General features: G+C 46.5%; 6 protein-coding genes across 6 annotated transcripts; 4 read left to right on the top strand and 2 right to left on the bottom strand.

Moving 5' to 3' along the window:
- Positions 1-4358: 4358 nt before the first annotated feature.
- On the top strand, positions 4359-4716 carry HD556DRAFT_1481807 (uncharacterized protein; the record flags this gene model as incomplete). The annotated part of the gene is made up of 2 exons (XM_041308638.1): positions 4359-4385; positions 4420-4716. 2 exons carry the CDS (start codon positions 4359-4361, stop codon positions 4714-4716), a joined length of 324 nt encoding a protein of 107 aa, XP_041159139.1.
- Positions 4717-6324: 1608 nt separating this feature from the next.
- Positions 6325-9701, bottom strand: HD556DRAFT_1309334 (uncharacterized protein; the record flags this gene model as incomplete). Its single annotated transcript, XM_041300264.1, has 11 exons — positions 6325-6649; positions 6700-6893; positions 6949-7295; positions 7392-7814; positions 7954-8001; positions 8471-8493; positions 8824-8835; positions 8973-9240; positions 9329-9391; positions 9442-9587; positions 9637-9701. 11 exons carry the CDS (start codon positions 9699-9701, stop codon positions 6325-6327), a joined length of 1914 nt encoding a protein of 637 aa, XP_041159138.1.
- A 463-nt stretch (positions 9702-10164) lies between these two features.
- On the top strand, positions 10165-10453 carry HD556DRAFT_562138 (uncharacterized protein). Its single transcript, XM_041310961.1, has 2 exons — positions 10165-10221; positions 10271-10453. The coding sequence occupies exons 1-2, from the start codon at positions 10197-10199 to the stop codon at positions 10405-10407; spliced, it is 162 nt and encodes a 53-aa protein (XP_041159137.1). The 5' UTR covers positions 10165-10196; the 3' UTR covers positions 10408-10453.
- A 2745-nt stretch (positions 10454-13198) lies between these two features.
- Positions 13199-14196, top strand: HD556DRAFT_1239340 (uncharacterized protein; the record flags this gene model as incomplete). The annotated part of the gene is made up of 4 exons (XM_041298033.1): positions 13199-13389; positions 13445-13577; positions 13625-13816; positions 13870-14196. Coding segments are annotated over 4 exons (843 nt in total), but the record flags the coding sequence as incomplete, so codon positions are not given.
- A 2255-nt stretch (positions 14197-16451) lies between these two features.
- Positions 16452-17469, bottom strand: HD556DRAFT_1444519 (uncharacterized protein; the record flags this gene model as incomplete). The annotated part of the gene is made up of 3 exons (XM_041306790.1): positions 16452-16749; positions 16805-17058; positions 17110-17469. 3 exons carry the CDS (start codon positions 17467-17469, stop codon positions 16452-16454), a joined length of 912 nt encoding a protein of 303 aa, XP_041159135.1.
- Positions 17470-18360: 891 nt separating this feature from the next.
- On the top strand, positions 18361-18717 carry HD556DRAFT_1239308 (uncharacterized protein; the record flags this gene model as incomplete). The annotated part of the gene is made up of 1 exon (XM_041298031.1): positions 18361-18717. A coding segment is annotated over one exon (357 nt), but the record flags the coding sequence as incomplete, so codon positions are not given.
- Positions 18718-20501: the final 1784 nt, after the last annotated feature.

Below are 20501 nucleotides of genomic sequence, written 5' to 3'. Positions count from 1 at the left end.
TTCTTCATCGCTCGTCCCATCATCTTCATCATCATCCTCGCCGCATCCGTCACAACCCTCGCTGTCACTATTCTCTGCATGGCTCACATCTACCTCGTCAGCGTCGTCCACAACGTTCATGTCGCCAGCTGATCCAGGGCTAAGACAATCTCTGATCATTCTTCGCATCATTACCGGATGCCCCACACCTAAATAACCATAGCGCATGAACATATCTCGGTCAGCAAATCTGCATGAGAGGATAAGGATCAATATACATAAGAACAGATATTTACGCTCACATGCCAATGTAATAGGCCTCCCAATCATCTAGTTCCCCTTCCTGACGTGCCAATGATTTTCCGTGGCAAAGCGAGCTAACACCACGTCCCGAAGCAAAGGCTGGAATCAAGTGCACTCCCCGAATCACTTGCCCTGGGTCAAGAAACCCGAATGCGTCTGTGTCGGATTCCTCCACGAAGGCGACTTTGGGAAGACAAGCATATCTCGTACCAGATTTATGGTTCTGCAAAGGGGCCAGCCATCTAACCCAAAGAATTTCAAGGTGTTGCTTCACCGGCTGAGCTCCGTTGTTGAGCCACGTCTCAATATGATATATTCCTAATACGCGGGCATACCAATATGGATGGTTGGGCGTTGTCTCACCCGAAACCACCATAACGTCCGCATGCGTTCGAGGGTTGATCGTGTCGTAGTCGTGCCTCATGTCGTATGTAGTATAATGAACTTGCATAGTCTGGACAGAGTGGATCGTGTTGTTAGGGATGATTACCAGGTTTCGCTCCTCGTCTGTGAAGGTATGGTCGCAGTAGCTGACATCTAGCTTGCGCAACCGATAAAGCACATGGTCCTTTAGCTTTGGTATAAATTTCTAATAGCTACTGTGAGTACTAAGGTGCTTTCAAAACCGATGAGACTTCTACCTTGAGAGCCGGATCGCTGTCGTGTTCTCGAATGAATGCGAATAGACTGATTGGATGATTCTGACCGGTGGTGATGCGATAGTGCTTTCCAGAAGAGGGAATATCGACTAGTGATTGACTAAGGGAGGGGGTTGTACCCCCTGCCTCTGCTATACGCCGTAGCGCGCGGCGCCTCCGCTCGTGTTTGGCTAATTGGGCCGGGGTGTCTAGCTTACTGGTTAGTGGGTAGAATGCTTTCAAAGCTCGGTGTGCAAGCTCGCCCTGTACATGGTCATCAGGTTCATACCGGTAGAATGTAGATGATACATACGATCTGCGTTGTAAACGAATCCGTGGTCCCAAAGAATCAAATGGTTTTCACATAGTCCCCCATAGCATGAAACTTATAGGTATTTAAGTTAAACATCTTCGCCCTTGCTCCAGTTGATTCTGGAGCGACGTTAGTATGAGCTTCGGAGCGCTGAGCGAACCTTCGTTGACGCGCTGCCTTCTCTTTCGGCAATTCCACGGCGTTGAAAGCAGCACAGGTGTGGGTCCGAAACTTCCGCAACATCCGGGAGAGTGTTTTGAAGGTTTCCTCTAGAAATGCTAAGGTAGAATCGGAGTGAATCCTGAGCTTTGCAAGTGCATGCCACTCTGCAAAGCGATATAGCAGTGACTGCACAGCCGCGTCATGTTCAGGAGGGAATAGCCCTTCAAAAACAGGCATAGCGCACTAGAGGGCATGTGAGGGAGCTTTCCGGCAACTAAACAATGCAAACAAACCTGTAAAATGTCTTCGAAGTCGCGAGCTGCCAATTTTTTCATCTCTGAGGTATTATTTGCGAACCTGCGAATCACACCATTCCCGAAGGTTGGAAGCTGGCGAAATCTGAAGCGAAATTGCGAAATTAACAACTCGTTAGCAGGTAAAGATATTTGGACCGTTATTAATTCCACATACCTTTCATCTAGGGCGGCAACCAGCTGAGTGCCTCCAGGAAGTACATAAAGAAGCCTTATCAGGTGCGTAAATAGCGCCTTCCAGGTACCTAATTCGCACTCGTGCATTAGGTCCACCACGAGCATGCGAAATGGGTCGAGGCCTAGCGCCCCAAGCTTCACTGCAAATTGATTCTGTGGACATCAATTTGAGTTTATCATGACCAGTAGCGAGCCCTTTGCACCTACCAGAATAGGAACCCACGAGCCTTCTCCAAGGGCGTCTTCAACCTTTCCGCTATCTACGGTACTTCCCCATCGATAGATGAACTCACGAGCCTTGACGATCTTCGCTGTAGTATAGACTCAAAAGCTAGTTACGCGATTTTTCATATCCTTCGCCAGACCGAGACAATGAAACAAACTTTTCGGTATAAGGCAGCGAGGGCATGGACAGGAGCCCATGTCCTTGATAGTCGCTATTAGAGCCCTAAAAGTTATGAGTCATCTGATATCTTGAGAGAACGCAATGAAAAAAACGTACTTCTCCGGGTAATCAGCTGAATACATGAAAATTCGAAGATATACTCTCCGCATGACTCCATCGGCGCATTTCAAAACAACACCGTGTCGATAAGCATATAGGAATTCTTCATCCATCAGGATTTCCCAGCAAGCCTGGAACAACTGCCTGCGGCAGTAGGTGAGAAGGGAGGCCATGCCTGTTTTCGATATTCGAGGCAGGGTACTCAAAACGTCTTTGATGCTATCAGGAAGCTGAGGAGGGTAGCGTAAATATGGTTGAAAATATGCAATAAGGAGGACTCACCGAAGGTAAGAATCCTACGAGGTGACACGATCCCGACGTAGGCGATGAACGTACGTACTTCGTCAGATTTCCAAAGTAGGCATAGAGAGGCCAAGCCTTGGCAGTTCCAAAATTTGCCAAGTGAGTAGCGTCCGAAAAGAACATAAGGCCTGCGATGACGCGCTCCAATGAACACCCAGGCTCTTTCGGCAGCTTGTGCAAATCATCCTGGGCTCCTAACCAAGCATCAGACGTGTAAAGCTCGTCGTATATCCGTTCTTGATGGCTGTCTAGAGGATCATTCCATAGACGTTTAAAAGGCATGAGGTGGAACGTGCCCGCTTGAGCATCTGCAAATGCAGCGCGTACAACTTCAACAAGCGGGCGAAAATGAAATCCAGGAATTGAGAAGAGCCTAGGGCTATCCTCCTTCAACTTCATTGGAATGTCGATGGTGACCGTAGTCTCGATCCAGTCATCTGGAAAGGTAATTCCCTTTCCACCCTCGTCTTGGTCCAATTCCCGCAGACTCCGCCTCACCGAAAATCCCTGTAGGTCCTTGCTGTCAAAATCCTCTGCTAGTATCATGTCTTTGACTAGGGCAGCGACTTTAGTTTCTGACACACGACTGGTGCCAGAATTCATCCACGACATAAGTCTATAGACTGTCATATTAGAAAACGGGTATGGTGGTGCAAAGACCTTCGGCGGAGAATGGGATCCTTGAGCAGCAGCTGGGCACGTCCTCGCAAGCAATGCAGATGGAATAAATCTGTCCGGCTCGAACGACGGACGACGAGGGTAAAGTCGGCAGAGACCAAAGGAATTGGCAGTTGTTTGAAGTGTATCTCTGAGGGTTAGAATAACACGCTGGATTCTGGATCGAGCTGGTACGACAGGCAAACTTTGACTCAATGAGCTCTGACCGATATCAGAGTAATTAAGTTCATCCTCTAAGGGCTCGATGGCATGGAAGGGCCTCGGAATTCGCCTGATACGGCGCGTCGGTTGCTCTGGAGGTGTCAGGTAATGAGAAAACTGGTAGTCTATCACGCAAAGGGATGCTAACCAAAATAATCCGACTCGTCAACTTTGTCTTCGCAACTGGCACCCATCTCAATGTCGTCATCGTTCTCTAAGTCAAGGGAGAGTCCTAAGTCGTCGAGACTGGATGAATCTAAAGTGCCAATGCCAGACCCTGCTGGTAATCGAAAAGGGGCAGTTTGTCTGACACGACCGATTCTCTGAAGTCCACCTCGTTTAAGAAGACAGCTGATTGCTTAGTAGGACTACTCACTGCGTCATGGTGTGAAGCTTCTTTGGCACGCTCCCGTCTCTTCTGCGTCGCAAGAACGCTATATCTCTTGTGCAAATGACAAGAGGCGCGATGCCTATTGAGTCCACGGGCATCCTTTGCCTTCTCCCAAGAGCAGCCTAGGGCACCGCATTGGAACACCATCGTCAGTAAAAACGAGACTGACAGAAAGGCAACAATCCAAAGAGATGATGCAATGCTTGTGCGCATTGCACGTTAGAGTTGTCGGCAATAAGCTGTAAGGTAGCGGTTGTTTGAGTCCTCTGTAGTGTAGTTCGTTGAAGTGCTTCAAAAATGTTACTAGTAAGAATGATCCGGTAGCGGGAAGTCAGACTACTGCTTACATAAATTAAACATACTATCACACACGCTGAGACACGCACAACACAGCATGACGCAGAAATATACGTTGTGGATTGTAGATAGATAGATAACAGGACATATTAATATAGGCTGATCCTAATATTCAAAAATTGTATTTTTTTGTCCGTGCCCGTGGCAAGAAAGAACGATGGGCTGCCAACAAGCTTCTCAAAGAGACCGATACTACAGCCGGGCTTGGTCGTGATACTCCAGCGTCAGACGTGGGTGTCGGACGCAAGGGGAGGAAGGACAAGATGACTGCCAATGACTACGATACACCTGCCAGTGGTGTGGCTGGCAAGCAGAAACGTGAGGTGAAGTCCATGTCTGTGACGCCTTTGGTGATCGACGATGACGAGGAAAAGTATGACATGGCAAAGGGGTAGTGATCTTGCTTCGACGTCCTGCATGGAGGAAGTTATGTTGCAGTGCTGCTTGAGGTTTCATCCTTCGCTCAGGATCCCATACAAAGCATCGTCTTGACACCGTAGAACTTGAGCAAGTGTTTGTGCCTGGTCGTCTACGATGACCTTTACAGTTCACCATGGGTCGGGGTGCGCCGTTGTTGTCTTAGAAAGGATTAGGAAAGTGGTAGAAGGTCGCCAATGTGTCATCTTACCGAAGAAGAGTCGCTTTCGGGAGCTACGATTGATGAAGTCCTTATCTGGGGGCTCCAAGACCTCCATGATGCAAGACAATTGCTCCTGCTCATTTTCGCCAGGGAAGATAGGGGATACTGTATAGAGCTCGGCGAGGATGTAACCCAAACTTCACATGTCGATAGCCATGTGATAGTTTATGCCCAGGATAACTCCAGGCGACCGATAGAAACGACTCTGAATATAAGTATAGACTACGCTTGGCTCAGTAAAATCTTAGGGACCGTGGTGAAAATGAACTTACTCTTCTTGTGCTCTAAGCAGCTACTGTCAAAGTCTATGACCTTGATAGCACTGCACTCTTCGCAGGGTATCGTAATAAGACATTCTAAACACAGTCATAAGACAAAGTGCATGCAATGAGAGAATACTAACGAACCTCTGGCTTGAGATCGCAATATGCGATGATGCCACATCAAGCACAGAGACAATAGTATCATCTGGCTTGTAAAGCGTCGTATCAACGCCGTTGTGAATCCAACAAAACTGTTTGCTTTGATCAGTTCGTACAAATTGATGCTAAGTAGTTCCATGGCATTGCAGAGGTGATTGTGGAAGTAGAAGTGCTCAGTCATCTTGATGACATGGTGCTTGGAACTTAACTGTAGGATTCCGAAGTCCAGAAATGGCACACGTACTCTTTGTTCCACGACATGACAATTCGACTCGGAATACCGCCACGGGCAACATCTCCGAAGTGGATGTTGTCGATTTAGAAGCTATTGGGTAAACACGATACCAGACAAAACCAGATATTTGTCATGGCGCAGATCGATAAAGTGGAATACTCACCGAGGGTCCAACGTCAACAAAGGCAGTCCACCCTCTCACATCATTATTTCTGTCCCGAGAGATGATCGGCTGGCAAGCCAGAATCAGCACTCATGAAACCTGCAGCATGAACGCAAAACTCCACTGCAATACTGATTGAACTGACCAGGTCATATTAATATTGGGATCAAAGAGGCACTGTGCAAAAACAACTCAAGTAAACAAACTTGACGTAATGTCACGTTCGTGACAGGCTTCAAAATCAAGTATGTAGTATGATTAGTGGCCATGGATTGATCGCATCAACAAGCAATGAATGATCGATGATCATCGATCAGCGCTCAGCCGCAGCCATGGATTGATCGCATCAACAAGCAATGAATTCTGTCTGATCAAAAACTAGTAACGAGGCTAGAGACACTAGTAGTACGGCTGCAAAGAATATGGACATTACGAAGCAAGAAGTAATTTAAATGACAATGATTCTGAATGATGAAATTAGCTCAGGTGAAGGCCTAGTCGGCAGTTGTGCTGACCTTTTGAATTGATGTTCAGGCAAATGCACTATATGTTGAAAGGCATTTGGGTCGACATGGACCCGGAGCCTCGTTCAAGACGGGACTGCTCCGAGTCTCCAAAACTTGGAAAGCCCCACATATTCAGACCCACATCACCTGAGATCTGTACAAACGACATCTGCGGTCCCGACGTCATCAATGGCGCCTGACCACCTATTTGTCCAAACGGCAACAAAGTGGAAGGCCCGGGCAGGGCAGTCGCGGTATTATGACTCGGCACTAGGCGTGGTTTGCTCAACTCCTCCGCTGTTAAAGGGACGTGGATCGGAAATTCAGGAGCCGAAAGGCCCAGCTTCTCGTGCAATTTTTGACTGCAAATGTATGAGCATTGAGCCTGTATTCGCTGTAACGAGAGACTTACAGGCCTCTGTGATGAAGATATAATAGACGCTTCTGGAATGACTCCCGATGTATATTTTGCTGGAGGGCAAATACCATCGCGTTCTTGATCAACTGTTGCTCGTTGGCATATACGTCGGTAGCGAAGTGCAGGGTGTTATTTTCTTTTGATCCGGAGAGTCGACCCTCGACGTACCGATCAATGGCACACCTTATCTAAAGATCATGAAAATTCAATTAACGGATGCACACCAGAACATGCTTTACTCACTCCCACCGCTGACTCTGCGAGCATGTCAAGGGGTGTTGTATTAATCGAGGACCTCATTTCTTCATCATAAAGTGGCGATTTCTTGCTCTCATACCAGTGCTTGATATGAGTACTTTCGACAGCTTGACCTGAGAAGACCAGGACATTGGTAGACGTCTCAGTCTCCTCTATACCATGTAGATAGTATTCGAAAGGCTGATTTGCATCGTAGATAGCTACCCTTCGATTGTTCATATAAATCTGGTGTTCCTCCTCGGACCGCTTTGACGGCGGTTCAAGCTTGTACAGGGGCGCAAATTCTTCGCCCGTTTTTGCGAGCTCTCTACGGTCCTTCGTTAGGGCTCGGACTACAGAGTTTATGAGATAGTTATTAGCTATCAATTCTGTAACGCAGATTAGTCTATGATGGGTGGGGTGCGCACGGGGCAGTTGTCAGCACATACCACAACCGAACTTTATACCGGCATGAAAAATGATCTCCCTAACGCGCATCTCCATCTTGACCTTCTCATCTCTGGTACTGTTCCTGATCCAGCCAGTAGTTGCACTGTCCATAACGAGGTGCATTTTCGCCCATTCGATGGCTAGTTGCTGTGTTTTATCATAGTCCTTGATGCTACACTTAGATTGTGGGGCTTCTTGCAAGTCTGTGGTGCAACGAGCACTATCGGCATCATCTATTACGCTTGCTGACGCTAGCGATGTAGAAGGCCTTGAGCCAGGCATGCTGCGTGCATATGGGTTATAATGTGATGAACCGAGTTGAGCAGGTATCCCCCGCTGTCTCAGACTAGACTCGGAGGGATCGTCGGGGTCGAACTCAATTGGTGTAAACGTTAATGATTCTGGGGCGTCCATCAAGTAGGCTTGGAAGGGGGAAAGTTGGAAGTTAAATCAGCGATGTTTGAAGTTAAATAGTCAAGAATCAGCAACGTTGATTGTACTACTGCGGTCGGACCAGCCTTCAGTTATCTCACATGTCACAATGTATTTGGATAAACTTACGGTTATTGCAGGCGAGGTCTTGTGCGAGCATCACAGGCACAGGCGGTACTATTCAGGCTGATTCAGAGCCGTCGTTGACAAGCGATTATGGTCTTCTGAACGTCATTTTCGGTCAAATACAGATCATGCATCCTAAATGATCAAGATTTTGACTCACCTTGAGGACATCATGTGGTGTGGTGCAAGATTGATATGCGGCCTTCTGGATGCCATTTCCGATTTGTTCTGATAAAGAATTATGTTCAATCGTGCCCGCAAAATGATCAAGATAAGTGTTTGACTCAGCTCCATGCGGTACAATCAGCTAGGAGGAACGAAGGAATAGGAGTCCTTCTATTTTCTGGAAGGAATGGCACGGCTCCTAGACCTAGACTCGTGATAGTGCTTTATGCCCAGTTAGTAATTCAATATGGTCACCTTGGTGCTGCAGGACATAATAATACGTGCATTTCTGGCTAGCGAACTAAGTTTCAATGCTTCCAAAACCCTGACAAGGTCAGCAGACTTTAATACATACAATTACCGGGCGTTCTATTACATCTGCACATTGATCAACATTCGAATCAGTAAACTGTGAAGAAAAAAGCTTCGAAAACCCTGACAAGGTCCGAGTCAGTCATGATACAATATCGACAACTGGGCATTCTATTACATATGTTGAGTCTGCATACTAATAATCGGCTACGTCCGAATCAACAGTCGCAGTGAACTAAAACAGGCCATGAACTCAACTTTGAATGTCCGTAATGAATTGGATGCGAATTCAACTCAACTTGAAGTACTAGTAGTACTATGACTTTCAACGCTTCAGAGTCTGAGAACACAATTCAGGATGTCAAACTTCTTAGTCACGATAAAGCCACTACGTACATTGGAATCAAACTACATATAATGCACATGTGGGCACGGAGATAGGATGACACAAAATAAATTAACAATTTGAGTCATCGGACGGGCAGGCTGAGCTGCCACGAGATGCGGCGATTGCAGCTGATCCTTCATCGGAAGAACTTTCACACCAGGGCCCAGCCGCATCATTAGGATCAAACCTAGAACCTGTGCTCCCTATTTGCGCGACCCCAGCGTCCTGAAGCATATTTCGGATGGAGCCAATTTGCACATCAACTCCACTCAACTGCGTCTGGCACAGCTCGGTTTCGTCGTCAAGAATTGACTTTATCAAATCTAGTTCGCGGGAGCGAAGGCGTTGGTATCGCAACCTCGCAGCAATAGCTCGGCGAGTGATTCGTGAGAGCTCGAGCATGCGCTCGTTGAGGTATATTGTAGCTGCGGAGGAAGGGGTAGATGTAAAGTTCCACTTTGAAAAAAAAAATGAGAACTGAAAATCCGAAAGCAACCGTTTAAATGGACAGACCGTTGTTTGCAAGGTCTTTGACCTCTTCGTGGGCAAATCGCAATCCTCGTCCTGTCTGCCGCCCTGAAATAATGTGTATTGGACAGGGCGTTTACGGGGATCACGAGCGTGACATTTTCCCAAGTTGAAGGCGCGAGCCCACTCAACGCGAAGTCCAGGATTGTCAGCAGACAAAATGGGAGAGTCCATGCTCTTGGCAGGAGAGCCACTGGTGGCAATAGATGTTGGGGGTGTGGATGCTGCATTCGATTGGGGTTTGCTGGGGTGTATGTCTAAGTGGAAGTGAACATATTGTTAAATAAACATACCTAAGATTGGAGCCAGAGGAGTTGGTCAAGGAATTGCTGCTCTTTGATTCAGAAGAGCTACTCATGGCGAATGGCCTGGCGGTTGACCTATAATACAGCGTGAGAGGAGGTTTGAATGTGGACTTGCAGTATACCAGCGTAATCCGTAATTGGCAGACCGAATAGTGTGTGAGAATACCTACACAAATTCGGGTGTCTAAATTTAGACGTGTTAGTCTGATGTTCATATCACATAATACATACGAGCTCTGCCAATGGAACAAGACACTGAGATCAAATGGCATGGTGATCATATTAATTTGATGCTGGGTATGATGAAGGACATGATGTCCGTGCGTGGTATGGTACAGTAATGTGACTAATTTAAACGAGTGCAGCCTGCCGTGGCAGCTTCAAATTTCAAACTCCGCGAGATGGCAAAGAAGCAGCAAGTCACGCACTGCGCATGCTCGAAAAATGGACAGCATCTTAATGAGATCGCGCTGGAAATTGTGTTACCTGGAACACCGGAAAAGATTTATGACCTGATAAAGTTTGCGAGTGGGTTTATCAAGGATTTTATGCGGGTGGATCAGAAGCTCATGGGTGGGTGGCATCTCGCTCGACTGAATCAGTACTGACGCTCCCTATTCAGATGGGCAGATATCAGATTGGTCTCCCATAGGCGACAACTCGAAGCTCTTGGCACGGAATATGTCGTATATCAAGTCCCTGAACAATAGCGTAGGCCCGAAGCAAAAAAAAAGTGCGAGATCCACGATGAAACCTTGACCTGCGACTTTGATGACCACGTCGTGATGTTGACAACGACGAAGACATGCTTGATGTGGACAAGCACTATTTCCACACGGGTGATCGTTACGCAGGTAGATTGCACTGGAAAAAGTTTCATCAAAGGTCTGCTATTCTTTCCTCCTACAAAATCTTATGCTCATGCTTCGCAATGCGCAAAGGTCTGATCGAAAAATCAGCAATAGACGATCAAAATGCATACCACTCCGACCTCGACAAAGCCATGTGAATGTACATCCAAGAACACCAATACAAATTCATCCCATCAGGCGCTGATCCAACAGCCGTAGCACGCGTCGAGCCTATCAGCCCCGTCATCGAACACAACGATCTCAATATCCTGAGTCGCTCCATGGGCATATCAGATGCAGAAGCCCGTAAAGCGCGTGAACACGAACGTAACAGACGTGGGCTTCAATGGGCGTATGAACCGTTTGACAGACGGTGCCTATGGCATTGCGGGAGGAGATAGGTGTTGGGAGGGCGAGGGGTGGTACCGGGTCCTCTGGTATTTTGGAGTTGGCGCTGGTAGGTCGGTGTATTCGGGTCATGTGAATGTTGATTTGGGGTCAGAGGTGGATGCTATCCATACTACGACGTTGAATGCTGTTGAGGAGCGGGTAAGACTCTTACTACTACTAGTACGGGAGAGTCTGGATGCGACTTATTGGAGGACAATACTCATATGCACATACTACACTTATTATTATCTTAGGCACTGGTTAAATTTTGAATTGGTTTTTTTCAGGACGGCGCGGGGCAGGTGAAATGCGGCACTAGTGAGCCTAGAGGTATCATGTAAGGTCTGCAAAATTAACGCAAATGTGACACATGACGACTCAGCCACAGCGCTGCCTTCCTCGTTGGGCTCGATTGCCCATCGCGACCTGGACCACCGACGACCAGCACAAACGCTCCGTTCATGATTATAGTACTACTAGGTATGTGCCGTCTCTGTCTGGCCCTTGAGACTCACCAAATCCCTGCACCAGGTACCAACGTGCCCTGTTAGTAATAGTTACAGGTGCGCTGGAGAAGCTCATGAGCGCTCCATTCATGATTATAGTACTACTAGGTATGTGCCGTCTCTGTCTGGCCCTTGAGACTCACCAAATCCCTGCACCAGGTACCAACGTGCCCTGTTAGTAATAGTTACAGGTGTGCTGGAGAAGCTCATGAGCGCTCCGTTCATGATTATAGTACTACTAGGTATGTGCCATCTCTGTCTGGCCCTTGAGACTCACCAAATCCCTGCACCAGGTACCGATGTGCTCCGTTCATGGTTACAGGTGCGCTGGAGAAGCTCATGAGCACTATGGGTTGGAGACAAGACAACTACTACTAGATTATGTAGTGCATACTTGTGTGTAGCCTTGCGGTGGACGGTATGTTTGTGTTGCTACTTGCACCAAACACTACTACATGATGATCAGAGCCATTCAGTTCTGAAGCTGTCACGGTGAACGTCTCTAATGTTACTGCTTTGACGGATACAGAAGGCAAACCCCACTTCAAGCACATCGCCGAGGGTGCAAATTTATTCTATTCGCACGGTGACACTGGCACCTCGACAATCGAGAGAACAGTACAAATAGTACAACGAACTTCCCGTGCGTCCGAGTCGACAGACCCTTCCGAATCGTGGCTAGTACTACTAATACTACTACTGCTAGACCTCTCGGGCGATGATTCTTTCACAGCCGCGGCACACCGTGACCGTGACTTCCATCAAACAGATAGCCCACCTGCCCGGGCCACAGCTAGTGAAAGTGCCATCGCAGCTTCTGAAATGCATGGTCATCAGATGGGTCAAACTATAAAGCAACGTCGCCCGCACCCGTCCCAGAGTCATCCGAGTCGCTGTGATTCTGTTCAGACGTCACGAGCCGGATTAGTCACTAACTACGCCTGTCCATTTTTAGTAAGTCGCAAAGAAGCATACTTTGTACGATCAGCGCCGTGCTGAATTCAATATTTAACTTAACAGTCTTTAGGGCAGTCACGGATCTGGGCGGCCCACCAGCATATAAAATGGGTGCTGGTCGAGTTCTTTTCCCTTGTCTTCACCTCTCATTCCTCATCTACTAATCGAACTTCTTCCTTCCGAGTGTCTTATAGATGTCATCCACAGAGGGCAGCACAGCGCTCATCACTGGCAACCTGAGCCGCGGCATGTCTGAGTCGTTCATCGACGACCAACGGAGCGACCATGGTCCTCTGCAACCTCCGCAACCAGAACCATCTCCGAGTCAAGCATCGTTCACGCAAGCTCGGCAGAGACGCAAAATTGCTGAACTGGAAGAGAAGATAGAGACTCTTGAGTCGGGGCGAGCTGTGAAAGAAAGGTATGACTCGGACTCCAACGCCGTTGCATACGTTGGATCGGGTTTGCTCACCATGCTTCAGGCAAACGAATTACTACCTGGCCCAAGGAAGAGGCTTCAGGCGCATCATCGCTCTATTCGATGGCATCGAGGATCTCGTGTCAGAAAATGACAGAAGATATGATGTCAATGGCGATGAAGACGCGGAGGCTGCTACTGTTGAGTCAGTTTTTTCTCCTGACTAGTTTCTCGTAGCCAGTGTCCCCGTTGACTTCTTTATGTAGCCAAGATAGACTGCATGTAGGGTATCACGTCCTAACGAGAACCTTTTCGTGGTTCGTAAAGAGTGCCTCGGACATGGAGCACGATGACTTCACGCGCATGTTAAAATTTGTACGTTTTATCTCTACCAACGATGGACTTTATCACGTTAAGTTTTTATTTAGCTCAGGCAAGGAGCTGATGGCGCTCGAGGAGATGATACCTCGAAGCTTAAGACTCTTATTTCAGACTGGGTTAATCGCGAACTGAAACCAGACCCTCTAGTTGACTCCGACGATAAGCATTGTCGTGGATTCGTCAATGATGCGTGCGGTATGTTACTGTGTCCGGCCGAGCTTGACTGGAACAACCCAGCGTAAGTACTAATGCACCCTGGATCCTGAACAATGCTAATGGTTCACAAGCGTAAGGGCAGGTATTCGAGATCGATCGGAGGGCCATATTGTTACGGAACTCTCCTTTCCGACCTTCTTATATGAAAAGTACAGTGCAAATTCGGACGATCTGGAAGACGGGCTTTTCAAGGGAAAAATTCTTTTGCAGGTTTGTCATATCCGAGTTTCCCAGAAATCATCTTACCTCATTTTCAGGGCTATAAAGCTGTCTTCACCTCACCATCTTCAGCAAAGGATATCGAGGGTGACGGCGATGGCGCAGATATCGTCGAGAACAACAGGCGAGCGAAGAAAGCACTTTCGGGAGTCAAGGTCAAGAAACATGTGGCACAAATTATCAAGATGGATAGAGTTACTCCGCGATCTATTGCATACATTGCCTGTCAGGTAAGCAATGATAATGGTTTTGTTTTGATCAATGGTAAATGATGATCGCACAGGTGCGATTCGCACTTTCGTCCGTTACCTCGTGGCGGTCGGTCGACAGTGACTTCGACTATATACAATTCTGGAAAATCATAGTGGATTTCTTCGAAAGGCCTCCTGGCCGAGAAGCACAACACAGAGTCAACAGACTCCTGGAGTGGTGGACCAGGTGCACTATCTGTCCTTTCAACAAGTCCCGATTAGTTGAATTGTTTCATAGGAAGGTTTTTGGTAGGAGTCGCCGCGAGGATCTCAGCGATGCGACAAAGGCCAACATGTCTGTGAACGCTCTCGCGAGGCAGAGGGCACACCGCGACGATACTTCTTTCGATTCAAACTAGGGACCTATTATTATCTTAGCATCGTGTTTTTATTCAAATTTCTTGCTTGTCGCAGTTTAATAATGTCATGGATGATAATGTTACTTGTGATGCCTGATATGAAACACCCATTTGCAAGGTTGAAATTGGGCTGAAAGCATCTCGTAAACTCACATGGCTAAATCGAGCGAATACTAGTACAGCATGCTCACGGTAGTCTCTGCATCTTCTGGTCTTCGCGACAATCATTGTGCATAATGTAGTATACTTACAAGATGAAAGCAAATGAAAAGACCATCAAATTCAAAGTCTTAATTCCTTGCAGTTCTTAAGGGGTTTATATAAATACTTTACTTTGCCTGACGATCACCGTATCGTTGAATTGATAAGCTAAGTCATCGGGATTCTAAATGCTCACATAGATAACACCCCCGCAGGGCACAAAGACACCCAATTGTAAGGATGGATGGGCTAAGTATACACGAAGACTATTGAATGGTAAGCGAAGTACCGCGGTGGGGTACAACCCTTGGCTGTCAAGTTCCGGGTCAAGATACTAAGTGACAACTCTATGGCGTCCAGGCAAAGCTACAATTTCTTAGAACGCAGTCGCACGGGTGCACAAAGGCTGTTGAATGGTGAGCAACGTACCGTGGTAGTGTATGACCCTTGACTGTCAAGTTCTGAGTCAAGTTACTGAGTGACAACTCCACGGTGTCCAGGAAAAGCTACGACTTCTTTGAACGCAGTTGCACGTGGTGCATGAAGGCTGTTGAATGGTGAGCAACGTACCGTGGTGGTGTATGACCCTTGACTGTCGAGTTCCGGGTCAAGATACTACGTGACAACTCTATGGCGTCCAGGAAAAGCTACAATTTATTAGGACGCAGTGGCACGGGTGCACGAAAGCTGTTGAATGGTGAGCAACGTACCGTGGTAGTATATGACCCTTGACTGTCGAGTTCCGAGTCAAGGTACTGAGTGACAACTCCAGGGTGTCCAGGAAAAGCTACAATCTCTAATAACGCAGTTGCACGTGGTGCGTGAAGGCTGTTGAATGGTGGGCAACGTACCGTGGTGGTGTATGACCCTTGACTGTGGAATTCTGAGTCAAGGTACTGAGTGATAACTCCACGGTGTCCAGGCAAAGCTATGACTTCTTTGAACGCAGTCGCAAGTGATGTGCCTCTGCCAGTCTTTAGTAAAGCAAAAAATATGACTTAGAGACCCGAACCATGGTACAAATCGATCATTTGCCCACCCAGTGAACATATCTCGACTACTGCACAAAGGTAAAGCTTTTTCACATGCATTCCCAATTGATAACTACCAGACAAACATTAGAATTCTAGAGTAGACAGTGGAGTCTTGTGAATCCAGGAATTGTAGCGCAAGCATGGTCATCTCTGTAAGTTTTAATCATCGTGCTAATCACACGACAGAACGGTTTGGACCTGCTAAATGAACATGATTGGATGACGTCTCGACTTCAACGTCCCCACCGACAACATTCAAAATCATTGAGCTTTTGTTTGTTTGTTAGGTTTTGTATAATGTTTCTTAGCGGTTTGAAGAATTCGTTGAATATATGAATTGTTGCATAATAATAACATAGTCACAGGATCAAGAACTTAAAGCATTCAGGGCGGAAATGAATGCATACAAAATTCCTCCTGTAGCGCGCGAACACATGCAATTCTCCTGAACCATGACACAATACATGCTATGCCCGTCAAATGGTACGTGATGCACTGGGGTGGTCTATGACCCACTACTATCAAGTCCTGCGCTAATGAACTACATCATAATGATACAGCATTCGCGCAAGGCCACGACCTCTTGAGGCATTGTCCAAAGGGAACTACAACTGTCGGTTATTTGATAAATACAGGAGGTCGCATGGATATGCGAAGCGAGATATAATTTGATTGTCACGCACTTGGTGAACACATATTATCCTCACTCACTCACCGAAATATCATCATTCATCGGAAGGATATTGTCTTTCATTCTTACTTGGACAATTATAATACAAATGACAATCTTCAAGCATTTCCAGTTGATGGTGCCGATCAGTAGCTTTTGCACTACCTTCCTGTCGAGTGTGAGTTTGAGAAATGTGCGAGTCTTTTCCCGATCACAAACATGTGTAGGAAAATCAGGAAGCCTCCTTTCCTCTACAAAGTCAAACACGACAATGTGATGGTCCATAGCAGGATTATGCTGATGTTTGTGATTGTGTACTATATATTGTTATATACGATCTTCTAATTTCCTCACCAGTTCACTGATGTATACTCAGCATTTGATACAAGGTAATCCGCGAGCTCGCTGCCCATGTTGGTATGAGATGACTTCCGTTTGTGGCGCGGCGCAGGAACACCTTTCGAGGATGATGGTGTTTCTTGCCTTTTGGACACTCTGTTTCCCTTTTTCCTTGCTGGCTTTTCCTCTGCATCAGTGCTCTCGAAGCCATCACCGCCAGCGCCTTCGTCACTTCTAATCTCAACTATGTCTGAAATGGTGCCTGAGTGAAAGTCATGCTGCCGCACTAGTCCTGGGTGCTCGCCAAGGCTTGTTCAGCTGTGGGTGAGACACATTCATGCAACACTGAAGTTTGTATACTCACCGGTTGTTGAACAGCTCATACCAGCCCTCAGTATACCAACGTTTCAGCATAATCCCAGAGAGGTTTCCTACATCCTTCCCTGCTGCTCTCGCATTCTTAATCTGTTCATCAAGCTCCTCGACATCAGGATCACCTTCACCATTGCCGGTCATAGACTCAAATGCTAATATGTATGTGAATAGTTTCCGTAGCCGCTCATATCTGCTTCTGACTGATTCAGGACTCCGTTTGCCACTGAATTTCTGTTCAGATACCTACATGCGTTTTGTGAGTGCTAATGACTGTCTTTTAAACTTTATACTGACCTTTCTGTAGGCATATCTTGAATTTGCGCCTAGCTCCTTGTAGAGCTCACTATCAGGACCCAGGAGTGCATCAAGCAATATCCTTGTTTCGTTGTTAGTCCAATTGACAGCATCTTCCAGTTCTTCCAGAGCTTTCTTGCCTTCGTCAGCCACCTTTACCTTAGCTGCTTTCCGTTTCGATTGCTTGGCTGGTGTCTTTGCAGGGGCCTTCTTTGTCTTACGAGGCTTCTTCTCGGCGCTCTGAGGTGCTGGGGGCACATCTTCAATGCTGTCATGGCCACGCTTCCTTTGCTCACTGATGACATCTGGGTGTGGTGCCTCGTGTGGGACTGCTTCTCCAGTAGCTCGAGCTGCTGACATGTGCTGCTGAACACCTGTCTGATCATGGGAGGGCACACCACTAAGATTATTTTATTTTCCTAAGCAGCATCATCATATTGAATATTCTTTAGAGCCCTTTGAAGCCTTTGACTGACACAGTGCAGAATATATAAATTATGCAAGCTATGCAATAGTACTTGGCATGTACTTGCTCACTTGCTTTTGTACTGCAAAGGATATTTAAAGTTTCTTGGCCTAAATATTATGAAACATACTGTGTGGCCTTCAAAGCTGGCATATAAGTTGAGGATAATTCTAGATCCTAGCTTGAAAGGGCTATCATATGGAAATTATAAGTGCTTCTATATTGTAATAGCCTAGATGACAGACATATGGCCATATTCTGTCTTAGCCATTTCAGAGGTGGCAAATGTTACTTACCAGACTTACAGATCAAACTTGAGTATATTTCTAAATTGATGATATTTGAAGGTTGCTAATTACCCTTAGATACTGTCCTGGGAACATCTTAATCTTTTTGTCAAGTAACTTGTATTATACATTTGGCAAGTGAAAAGTGATACTAGGAGTTTTTGCTTAAGTTGAATTCTGACCAAGTGTGAGGCATGAACATGATGTAAGAATAAGGTCTATGCCCGCTTTGAGTAAGATTTCACGCTAGTTTTCTTTTCTCTTACTCCCACTGCGCATATCTTGTTCTTAATTTCGCAAATAACCTTCTTGATCATCCTCTCGTCTTCCTAAATTAAATTCCAACCACACAGCAACCTGAATAGGATGAATAGATTACACTCAGACCCAGGCCTTTTGGTATGCCCAGATTTTACAAGTGAACATTATTGTACCTCCCACACGTCTTTCACATCTGCCACAGTCACCGACGATCAAGCAGCGGAATTTTTATGAGCGGTCTGGGTAGCAACCAATGACAATCTCCATGAACAATGGTGCCAACAAATAGCTAAGGATGAATGTCTCAGTACAAAACAAAATCAATTAGCTGAAGAAGAATCAGTTCAGCTTCAGTGCGCTCAGGTGTTTGAAGAAGAAACAGCACGAATGGAGGAGAGGAAAAAGAACTGTCTCAAATACTCTGAGATACTCATGAGGCCTCGCCCAGACACCAATGAAGACAAGACCTTCATATCAGAATTTGTCCTGAAAAAGCTCTACAAGAGCCACTTCATAGAGTTATACTATTGGACTAACGACAGTTTAGAAGAAACTCTCTCTCTCCTGAGAACCCCAGGGACGATGACAGATTAGTACCTACAGAACAGAATGGATCCACAGTATGGCTCAGAGCAGGAGCCTCCAAGCTGTCCAAACATGTAATTCCAGATCATTTCCTTCTGCCAGCTGACTTTGCACAGGCTGTTCTCCGCATAGTCGCTTCCTTAGAGGAATAAGACTGGCCCAAACAACATGTTATAATGCTTGCTCATTTTTAGGGAGCGATCATCTCTCACCACTACTGGAACTCTAACAACAGAGTCGCCCAACAAGCCTGAATGATATACCAAGAGGAACAACGCAGGTCCTGCACAACACAGTCACTTTAGGCAATGGAGCCTGGGACCTTTCAATTATCAGCAATATCACTCTTGCCCATCTTTTTGACCAGGTGCTCAGAGAATCCCACCACAGAGAAAATGATGCTCAGGTATGTCACACATTCTCTTGGCAGAATTGTACTAATTTTTCTGTTGCTCCTTTTCTTACCAACTCATCTTGTTTTCAATGTCAATTGAATCATTCTTGCATTTATGACTGACACGATCACATTCTTTGTGACTCGCGCCTATCCTTCTGCCTTCACATTGCATTCACTTCATGTGTCTTCGACACATGACTGCTTGTGTCACCTAACATGTGTTACCTGGATGATCCCCCACCTTGTTCCTGCCTTGTGCCTTACCTTTGCCTTCATGACACTTCCAGATGTCTCTCATTACAAGCAACCAAAACACATGACGAGAAGAGACATTCTCTCATCGCTCAAAATGATCTTGGTGTTCCAAATCCCCACACAATCAGACCACACCAGCCTCACCAAAGAGCAACAAGAAGAGCTCCAAACCACAGTCCTCTTGTCTGGCAACTTCTCAGTCAGATTTTCAAGACAGTGCACACAGCACTCATTCCTCAGCTGTGTGCGCAGTCTGCTTGGGCAGGAACAGCCATCATTTCATCGAGTGCACACCGAGCGTGTGTGGGATGGGGCATTTCCCATGATCACCACATGCTCAAACAAACAGCTCCTCATTCATGGCTCCAACAAAGTACTGTGCATCGACTGGCAACAGGCTAGGTGCACCAGCCACTCTCACGAAGACAGACATGTCTGCTCAGGCTGTCTCGCTACCATGCACAGAGCTCAGGACTGCCCTCAAGCATAGAAAGCTCCATCTGATCACACCGTATAATGTGGCCTTTTGGCAAACTGAACTCCAAAATCACAACCTTCTCAACAAATATTCACATCTTGCAGTCAGCTTATGTTTCAGTGTAGGAATACAACACAGAGTGGGGCTATACAAAGATGGCTCCAAACTGATATCTTTATGTTGTGGTCTTGCACTGCCTAGTCTGCTATACTTGGTGAGACAAGTGCATTCAATCCAGGGGTCTGCAGTCTGGGAATAGTTTTGGGGGTCAGCGAGTGATGTGGGGTCAATAGTCCAAGCATGGGAAACAATGTCCGAAGGTATAATTACGATGTCCAATGCAAAAAGCATCGGTTCCGATGTTTTTGGGGTTTCAGGTTATTGGGTTCAGGTTCGGGGTATCAGAAACTAATGGTGACACGATAGCGAGCATCGGGAAAGCGAGAGGTGTGCGCAATAATAACAATGACAGATATGGGCGGTGAAGGAACGACAATATTTGCAATGTCAACTAAGAACTACGAAATATCGGGTTTGACCCCTAAGCGTCAGAGAACGGCTCTCCTCTACTTGGATGATGATGATGCTATGGGGAGTCCAATATTTATGTAGATATGTAGAAATCCGAAACCCTATAGGCGAAAGTAGTAGCGCAATATTTTC

The sequence above is a fragment of the Suillus plorans genome (genome assembly GCF_016647745.1).
Source record: "Suillus plorans strain S12 chromosome Unknown HD556scaffold_36, whole genome shotgun sequence".
Lineage (NCBI taxonomy): Eukaryota > Fungi > Basidiomycota > Agaricomycetes > Boletales > Suillaceae > Suillus > Suillus plorans.
The sequence above is the reverse complement of the archived record's forward strand: the minus strand, read 5'-3'. Positions and strand labels throughout refer to the sequence as shown.

What these genes read in the sequence shown, in the direction of transcription:
- HD556DRAFT_562138 (XM_041310961.1), top strand. Translation starts at nt 10,197, where the DNA reads ATGCGGGTGGATCAGAAGCTCATGG. An exon ending in GGTGGATCAGAAGCTCATGG is followed by an intron (nt 10,222 to 10,270) that starts GTGGGTGGCATC and finishes CTCCCTATTCAG; the next exon opens with ATGGGCAGATATCAGATTGG.